This window comes from Brienomyrus brachyistius, unplaced genomic scaffold, assembly GCF_023856365.1.
Source record: "Brienomyrus brachyistius isolate T26 unplaced genomic scaffold, BBRACH_0.4 scaffold42, whole genome shotgun sequence".
Taxonomy (NCBI): domain Eukaryota; kingdom Metazoa; phylum Chordata; class Actinopteri; order Osteoglossiformes; family Mormyridae; genus Brienomyrus; species Brienomyrus brachyistius.
The window spans coordinates 1,070,293-1,079,584 of NW_026042317.1; the positions used below are offsets into that span (position 1 = coordinate 1,070,293).

Here is a 9,292-nt window from a genome sequence, read left to right on the forward strand (position 1 = left end):
CAATTCATTTTCCATGCTACTATCGTTATGTCACTGGCTTCTTGTCTGTGGATTGCTCAGTGTTTGCTTCACCGTCCTTTTTGTTTTACATATGATCAAAGTCAATTGGTTACTTTCTAATTTGAATGCTTTTAATTTATACATATTTAATGACTTTATACTTTTATTTTCATCTTTTCTAGACTGACACATTTGGATGATGGCTGCACAAGTAAAACTGCGGATTATTCTTGGTTCCAACAATGCTGAAAAACTGACCATAGAATCAGGCATGCCAAAGTCTGTTGAGGATCTTTCAAACGAAATCAAACGTCAGTTTGATATAGAGGGGGACATTAGACTCCAGTACATGGACCATACCTGTCAAGTATCCCGTTTTGGCCGGGAAAGTCCAGTAATTTACCCTTCTTTCCCGCCGTCCTCCCGTATTAGTATTTTCCCGTAAATCTCCCGTATTTTAACCTGCGTTATAAAAAAAAAAAAAAAACGCCCCCCCCAAAACAAATCTCAGCTCTGTCACTAGCCTCGCGATAACTACCACCTGCAGTAGCCTACTACGCGGGGAAAAAACACGGGAAAAAAAGAAGAAAAAAACAGACAGATGATGGACGCCAGGACAGAGAAGGAAGGCACTCCTGCCAAAAAACCAAAACCCTCGTGTAAATACCGTGATCAATGGGACAACAAATTTATTTCTCTGAAGAAGAGCAGGGTGGGGGACAGTCACGCGTTTTGTAAAATTTGTAACTGCGACTTTAGCATCGCACACGGGGGAAGGAATGATGTTGCCAGCATGACAAATCCGCCAAGCAGAAGCGCGGGCTAATGGCACAAAAACATGCCCAGGCGATGTCAGCATTCGTGACGAGAAATGCCACTGAGGCAGACCAGGTCACAAGTGCAGAGGTAAAAATGGCAATGCTGTGTGCCAAAAACAACATTCCTTTCTCCTTCCATGATGACTTCAACAAGTGTGTAGCTGACATGTTCCCGGACTCTGCTATTGCACGAAAATACTCAACGGGAAAAACGAAGGCTACTCAACTCATCAAAGGTAAGTTAGCTATGTAACGTTAGCTACCTATCTTACTGCTGGGCTACTGTACGTTTGCTAAAACGGTATAAAATGGGTTTGAAATGTGTTTGAATATTCTAACATTTGAGCATCAACCCATGGCATGCATGTTGTAGGCTACTAGCTAATTACTGGACATTCAACAGGTGCCATAGCAGCAGAACTACAGGATGAGTTGGCCAAAACATGCCGATCTCAGCCCTTTTCACTGATGTGTGACGAATCCAACAACAGAACAACAGACAAAGAATTCGTCATCCTGACTAGACTCTACGATGAGGCCACTCTGCAGGTCGCTACAAGATTCCTGGAGATGCCTACATGCAATGTAGGAAATGCAGAAAATCTGTATGGAAAGCTGAGTGAGGCATTAAGGTAAGGGGAACTGCACTGTGTTGTTGACATGTTTAGTAGTTTGGATTTAATTACAACCTTACATTTTGTCTGAGATGTTTTGTGGCATTGCTTCCTGTTTCCAATAGAAAAAGAGGCGTCTCATGGGATAACCTGATTGCCTTTAACTCTGATAATGTGAGTGTTATGAAAGGCCGACATAACTCGGTCATCAGCAGACTGAAGACCAGCCAGCCCCACATCCAGGACCTTGGCTGCATCTGCCACCTGGTACAGCTGGCCACTGGCTGTGGCATCAGAGCAGCCCAGGTACCGGTGGAAGACATCCTAGTGGGGATATACACCCACTTTGATAAAAGGTAAATGCATACATATAGGCCTGATATTTATCTCACCTAATGTGTGTGTTACAATGTAACAACATTGCATGTGGCTAGCTCATGAACAAGGTAGCCTAGTAGACCTGCAGTTCATATTCTTTACACACACTCACTCAGTCACTCACTCACTCACTCACTCATTCACAATTCCAACCACTAACAGAGTAATTTTCTATCTCTCAGTGCAAAAAGATGTTAAGTCTACAAAGAGTTTGTAGACTTCACTGATTCAGACCACCTGAAGCTCCTCAGGTACTGCAGCACAAAATGGCTAAGTCTGTTAACCTGCATCCAGAGGGTGCTGAACCAGTGGGATGCACTACAGGTAGGATGGTAACTCCACTCAGCAGATATCTACACAGTTTACTATGCAGTTTACTATACGCTGTATCTCTATGTACTTTAGGCCTACTTTAACAGTCATGAGGAAGTAGAGAGGAGTGTTAAAGTGTGTGATCTGGCAAGCCATCTGCGTGATCCAATCATGAAGACATATTTCCTGTTCCTGAGTGCTAAATTCAGCCTTTATCTGAATTTAACATTGCCTTCCAGGTGGGTGTCAATGATATTGAATGAATTAGTGAATAATAATATATAATTAAATGTTTGTGTTTATTGTAGCATTCTTATTTCACTGTTATTTTGTTGTGACCATTGATATTATTTGCAGTCAGAGGGAGTACAAATTCACGGACTTGAAGAGGAGATGTGCAGGCTGATAAAGAGGATCCTGGGCTACCTCATACCAGCCAGGGCAATCGTGGGTGTACCTCTCAGGGAGGTGGAGTATGGAGATGAACATCAGTTGGCTGATGAAGATCTCTTTATCGGAGCAGACACAAAGGCATTCATGAGAAGCGCTGAGCTCCCTGTGTCAGCCGAGAAGAAAATCTTTCAGTGAGTGTATTACCCAGTAGTTATATTATGATATCATCTTTTGACAGTATGAGAGTATGGGCTGTAGTGTGCCTAAAAATATTACCACTAATGCATTTTTTTCACTCTTATGCTGTTGTAGAACTGTGAGAAGCTTCTATGAGGCAGTGCTTAAGAAGATGTTCTCTACCTTTCCCCTCGACCATCCACTCCTGAGGGACCTGAAAGTGCTGGACCCTGCAGCTCGCCTTAACATAACTCCAGGGACAGGTAGATAATAGAAAGAGTTTCCAATAGGCTTTATGCCCAGCTCCACTACTTACCCTAGCAACCACCCTAGCAATGGTCAGACACACCTGGATGTGTAGTGTATTAGCAGTAACCTTATAAGAGCAGAATAAATATGGCTATGTAATATGAACAATGTATGAACAATAGGTACATGTATGTGCAATGTAGTGGCAGTATCATTATAGTAGTAGTAAGAACAATATATATATATATATATGCAGTGTATTAACAGAATATATTACAGAAAAACTGAAAAAATATGGATATTTAGTATGAACCATATAAACAGATATGTACAGTATGTACAGTTATGTGCAGTGTGGTAACAGTACCATTGTAGTGCAGAAATTGACAGGAAATAAAGGATCTGGCTTAAGTTCAGGAAGTGGTGGAGCTGGGCATAAAGCCTATTGATGTTAGGCAAGGCAAGGCAATTTTCTTTGTACAGCCCATTTTTACAAACAATTTGTCTCAAGGGCTTTACATCGCATCATAACATCCTCTGGGGACAGTTCCCCATTGATAACCAAAGAAATAATTGGCACAGTATACTTGATACTTGTTTAGATCTGCAATGTTCAGTCAAACACTTGTTTTACTTTACAGTGGAAAGGCTAGGGGCCCTGTTCCCCCAGTTGAGGCTGAAAGAGGATAAGATGAGGGAGGAATTCACAGACTATCAGGTGACAGATAGCAAGCAACTCCCCCAAGAAGACAGAATCGACAAATTTTGGGGCCTGGTAGGAAAGGACATGAGGTTCAGTGAGCTGCCAAAACTTATGAAGGCTTTACTATGCATTCCCCATAGCAATGCAAGTTCAGAAAGGGTGTTTAGCATGGTACGAAAAATTGTTACAGAGAATAGGATGTCGTTAGACAACAGAACTGTTTGCGCTCTACTCTCATGTAAAATTAACCACTCTGGCTCAGCCCACAAATACACTCCTTCCAAAACAGTCTTAAAGAATGCAAAGTCAGCAACAAATGAGTACAATAAGTCACTAAAAGAGTAAAGAAAAGTTATGTGAAATGAAAAGAAAAACTACAAAAAAGCAATATGAAATGAATGAGTGTGTGAATGTGAAAAGAATGTGGAATGAAAATGAAATGTAAATGTAAAGACAAGCAATGTTAAATGAACAGAAAATATGCAAATAAGCCTTTAAATAAATGCTCCTCATATATACCCTTTTGTGTTTTCATTTAGGCTATGAATGTTCACAGCATGTCAGTGTCAGCAAAGGTAGGCCTATCATTGACTTTATGCACAGCTGCACTACTTCCTGAACTTCAGGCAGCTCCTTTGTTTCCTGTCTGCCATTATTGGACAAACTGATCACCTGGATTAATTAGTTTGTCCAATAATGGCAGACAGGAAACAAAGGAGCTGCCTGAAGTTCAGGAAGTAGTGCAGCTGTGCATAAAGCCAATTGTAGTTTATAAGCGGTTGACAAGTGGTGATTAGCTTTCTTGTCACCTGTCTTAAAATGTAAGGGATACTGGAGCTTGGTTGGGGTGGTGGGACTGCTCGCGGCGGGGGGCGGAAAATTTCCCTTATTTTCAAATCCAAAACTTGACAGGTATGCATATATAAAACACTTCCCACGCAGCACATTATGCTTTATTATCTATTTATTATTCAAACATCAAACTTTGATGACGTCAATGTATATCCCTGACATAAATCACTGACATGAAGCTATGGACATCATACTTAACTAGCTGACGTTTTAGTATTTTATATAGCATGATGGGTGCAGGTCTAACTTAGTGTATAACTTAGTTTCGGCAATGGTTTTGATATATAGAGTCCATCGTCATGATCCCATAGTTAGCGGAAGCGAAAATAGTGTAATTAGTACAAGTTCTAACGAAAAGTAATGTAATGTAATACCGAACAGCTTTCAAAAATGCGGTACCGCAATACCTTTTTGGCACCGGTATCCCGCGCAGCATCAGTCTGCCTGAGATATTTGATAAAGTGTGGATCTTCCTATACGTGCAGCACGAATAAATAAAAATCTCTGCTTTGTGTACTTGACAAATCTGTGTGCGTCATCATACTCAAAACCGCCCCAAATAAGCCACGAAATTAACCATGAATCCTACCATACTGTGGTACACAGCTTTGCTTCTTATGTTTCTTCCACACAAAAAGTTGCAGGTTTATGACAAAACGTGCTCGCGTCCGGACCAGTAAGTGCAACAGGGGGGCAGAACTGCGGAGGGGGGCGGGATGCGATCGTGCTCGGTTGCCGTATAAGGCAGCCGGGCCCAGTGTGGTACGCGCTTAGTCTAATTACAGGTTCTTGTGGGAAGCTTGTGTGATGTATAACCTTGTTCATGTCAGGTTTTGGGCTGGTTGCGATCGCGATCGCACGGGCAGGAAACAGGCGGGCAGAACACGGGGAAACTGGGATTTATTAGCACTAAAACGGGACGAAGCACGAACATCGACTAACTAACATCAATGACGGACCAGGAACGAAAGCAAGACATGGACTTAAATAGACAGGACTGGGTGAAAATAATCGGACACAGCTGGGTACAATCGGGGAAACACACGTGGATAATCAGGGGGGCATGGCACACATGAGGATCGTACGAGCTGGGCGTGACAGTTCGACATACTGATCGCTACGTTTCGCGATACAACAGTTTGAAATGTTACCAAAGTGTCATTTTATAATTCCCATATTAAACAAGTTACCTTGCATAGTGCTTTGGGGAGAGACAGACTCCAAGAGTGCAGTTCATTTCACGTGTCTCTAAGTCATTGTCTGATATTATCCAGATCTGAATGTGTGATTCATGCTTACTACTATATTCTTGCTTTGCAGTTCTTACACATTTTTTTTTCTTATTTACTTCTACAAGTAAATAAAAAACTTATAAAACTGTCATTATTATATAAGAACTATACGTATTATGATGTTATTATTTAGTTATGTTGTTGCTTGGTTACATTTGATGCCTCTGCACGTGGGAAGCTACCGGTTTGAAAGACGCGGCTTCACTTGCTTTTCTGCACCAAGATGGCAAGGTACGTTGCATTTCTGCTCCCATTTTATCGTATAACTTATATTATTATTTAGTATCTGTCTTTGTATGTACAGTGGTACCTCGACCCACGAACAGTCCTGTTCACGAATAAATCGTGTTTTGTTTTGTACCGGTTGTCGAACCGTGTTTCGGGCCGCGAACACACAAACGTCCCCAAAAGGGTCCGATGAAAGCTCCCCAAAGAACCACCCGAAACGCGAAGAAATGTCCAGTATAATAAAAAAACAATAATATTTTCGAAATTACTGCATTTGACTGTTATTCAGTCTTTTAATGTTGATTGTTTAGTTTTTTGGTGGGATGTGTTGTGGTTCTTTTCCGTGTTTTGGCGTCTTTCAAGCGACCAGCGTATGCTCAGTTTTAATGTTTTATTTAATTTAGCATTTGTTAGCATGTAAATGTAAATGTATGCTCTCAGTTATATGTGCACAGTCTGTCATAATTTGATTGTACGGTAGGGGGTGTTGAGTTGTACTGCGCGTGCTCGAAGTGTTTATATGTATGTATAGAGTGACCTAAAGAGAAAGACGGCGATATGTCCTAGTTCATGGTGAATAACGTGTTGTGTGAACTTATTTTTCCATTTATAAATCCTCTATTATTGTTAGTCTTCTCCTGATTTTCTTACCGCTGCACCGACAGTTTGACGTGCCAACAGCATTATTTGTTACAAATAAGGTTATTTTAATTTAAGTCTATATTCTTGGTCGCGTTCTCCCCATGTCGTCGTGGGCTTTCCTCCGGGTACTTGTTAAATTGCCCGTAGGAGTGCATGTGTGAGTGAATGGTGTGTGAGTGTGCCCTGCAATGGGCTGGCCCCCCATCCTCGATTTTTCCCTGCCTCGTGCCCATTGCTTCCGGGATAGGCAACCCAGTAGGATAAGCGGTTTGGAAAATGAATGGATGGATGGATTCTTGGTCACAGAAAAATATAAAAAATTGAAGAAAATGCAGCGTTTCTGAAGTTTAAACATATTGAACATAATACGTATTTACATTATTTGAAATGGGAAAATTGATTGAGGTCACGCACTTTTCAGGTCAGGAACTAAGTTCGTGAGCCGAGGTATGACTGTATATTGAAATATGTTTGTGTAAAATTCCGTATATTGTTTGGATTATATTTAAATTTTATATGCAGGTTAGTTAGTGTCATATGCAGGGTTGCCAACCCTCACTCAAGATGTCTTGTAGTCAATCTGTTTTGTTCCATTATAAACCTAAAATTAGCTGCATCAAAAGTGTTGGGGTAGTCTGCAAACCCTCCAGACTATTTACAAGGTAGTAAGACTGTTACACATATGGAGATGAATGTGCAGACTTGTCTGGAATTGGGAATCTCACGCCAGCCAGCTAACCAAAGATAGCAGCTCTGCCTGTGCAGTAATGCGGTTGTTGATTGGGAAGGTGTGGGTCAGTGCAGAAGTGTAGTCCACATGTCAGGAGTGACTGACAGCTCCATTGCCTTGCCTGTATGTTGTTTTTCCTCATTCAGAATCAGACGATTTGAGAAAGCTGTTTGCTGGAGCGACGACAGATACTGGGCAACTTGGGACAAGTGGGGAGAGGTGATTGACTGGGGAGATGAGAAAGAGCTGTGCTCCCCAGCAGAATCACCTTCTGACCAGGCTGACAGTTCCACTGAGTCACATTCCCGAAGGCGAATTGCCAAGGCAGTTAGCTGGACGGATGATGCTTATTGGGCAGCCTGGGACAAGTGGGAAGAGATCATCTGCTGGGGTGATGAAGAGGAGTGCTCCCAAGTAACTCCACCCACTAGCCAGCTTGGGAGGGATAATGGGATAGATGTACATGGGTTGGAGGCTTTTGTGATAAATAACAGGACAATCTCCATAAAGCCTGTAGACAACCATCAAGACAGTCTGAAGATAGGAGCTGTGCTGGTAGACCTCTGCCAGTTTGATCTCGAATATTTAGATCAAAGTAAATTTAATTTTGAAATTGTACAAGTACAAATTGGAGAAGTTGAAGTGGAAGAGACTAGAGAAAAGTCTTTTGAAAAAGCATTTGAACTGGAAATTGTGGATGTGGCAGTAGAAGTTGTAAACAGTGAATTCCAGCTGAATGCTATAAATTTGGATATTGTTGAAACTAAGGTGGACAAATTATTATTGGAAGAACTGATCGTTGGCGATTTAGAAGCAGGCAATGTGAAGGTGTCAGTATCAAATGGCAATGTGGTGAAGGTACCCTTAAGGTACCCTTCACCACAGAGGAACAGAAGGACCAGGCAACCTTAGACCATACTCTCTGGTGGTTGACTCGTGGCAACTGGACTTGTCTCTGAAAGTTAGAAATGTTTCGCAGCTCATCCAAGCAGCTTCTTCAGCCTTAGGGAGGTAGTAAGTGTCCACATATTTATCCTCCTGGGTAAGTAGTCTAAGGGGGCTCGTTGAGTGAAACAAAGTGGGGGGGGGGGGGGGGGGAGTTGTGGGTAGATGTAACCAGTCCCTCCTACTCCAGTAGAGTGGGTCGTTAAGGGTGGTCCACCTGGTGGAGGTGTGAATTGGGTCTGTTTTTTTCCTGGGAACCTGGCCGCAGGTTAAATTGGAGACAGGTTGTGCCTAATGCCTCTACCTCTGTTGAGTGAGGGGTTGTGCATTTGCACATGCAAAGCTGCTTGGACGAGCGGTGAAACGTTTCTACCTTTCAGAGAGGTACAATGTCTTTGGATGTCTTTTGTCTTGTGCAGTCTGGGAGTTGACTGAATGCTGGGGCGGGGGTAGCTTTTCCTTTGTAGTGGGGTCCGGTGGGGCTCCTTGGGCTCTGTGGGGCCCGGTGGTGCTGCTGCCTTGGGCCCCGGTCTGGATGGGCCTGGGCCCCCCTCCCTGGATGGATTTCGGGGAACGGGGAGTGCCTATGGGGGTCAGCGGGGGAGCTGGCTCCGGGGGGGGAGGTTGTTTGCCCCCCCCATTCCTTTCCTCCCCATCCCTAAATGCTTCCCTCCTCCCGCTCCATCACACCACCACACATGTAGGGCTTTGAGGTGTAGGTGCGTTGCTGGGATGCAGGGTAGGTATTCCTCCTCTGTCCCCTCGCGACCACCTGTACCTCATTCATACACTACAACGTAGACACTCTCATTACTTACTCTCTCACGACACATACATTTAGGGCATTGGGGATGGGCACACAGAATGGCATCCAGAGGGCGGTCTGTTCATTCAGCCTTACCTCTGGTGCCAGGGCCCACATCTCAATTTTAATCACACATAGACATTGAGGGCTCTGG

General features: G+C 43.0%; 1 protein-coding gene and 1 long non-coding RNA gene across 2 annotated transcripts; both read left to right on the top strand.

Annotated features, from left to right (window-relative positions):
• The first annotated feature begins 583 nt into the window (after window positions 1-583).
• On the top strand, window positions 584-1,792 carry LOC125722821 (uncharacterized). The gene is made up of 3 exons (XM_048999006.1): window positions 584-1,054; window positions 1,222-1,450; window positions 1,558-1,792. The coding sequence occupies exons 1-3, from the start codon at window positions 826-828 to the stop codon at window positions 1,790-1,792; spliced, it is 693 nt and encodes a 230-aa protein (XP_048854963.1). The 5' UTR covers window positions 584-825.
• A 227-nt stretch (window positions 1,793-2,019) lies between these two features.
• LOC125722803 (uncharacterized) lies at window positions 2,020-4,147 on the top strand. Its single transcript, XR_007386613.1, has 5 exons — window positions 2,020-2,134; window positions 2,216-2,361; window positions 2,480-2,706; window positions 2,828-2,955; window positions 3,583-4,147. It is a non-coding gene; the product is annotated as an uncharacterized LOC125722803 (long non-coding RNA).
• The last annotated feature ends 5,145 nt before the right edge of the window (window positions 4,148-9,292 follow it).

Excerpts from the sequence above, each read along its gene's own strand:
- LOC125722821 (XM_048999006.1), top strand. The coding sequence starts at position 826 with ATGGCACAAAAACATGCCCAGGCGATGTCAGCATTCGTGACGAGAAAT. Across the intron at positions 1,055-1,221 it reads GGCTACTCAACTCATCAAAG|GTGCCATAGCAGCAGAACTA; the intron begins GTAAGTTAGCTA and ends GACATTCAACAG. Across the intron at positions 1,451-1,557 it reads AAGCTGAGTGAGGCATTAAG|AAAAAGAGGCGTCTCATGGG; the intron begins GTAAGGGGAACT and ends TGTTTCCAATAG.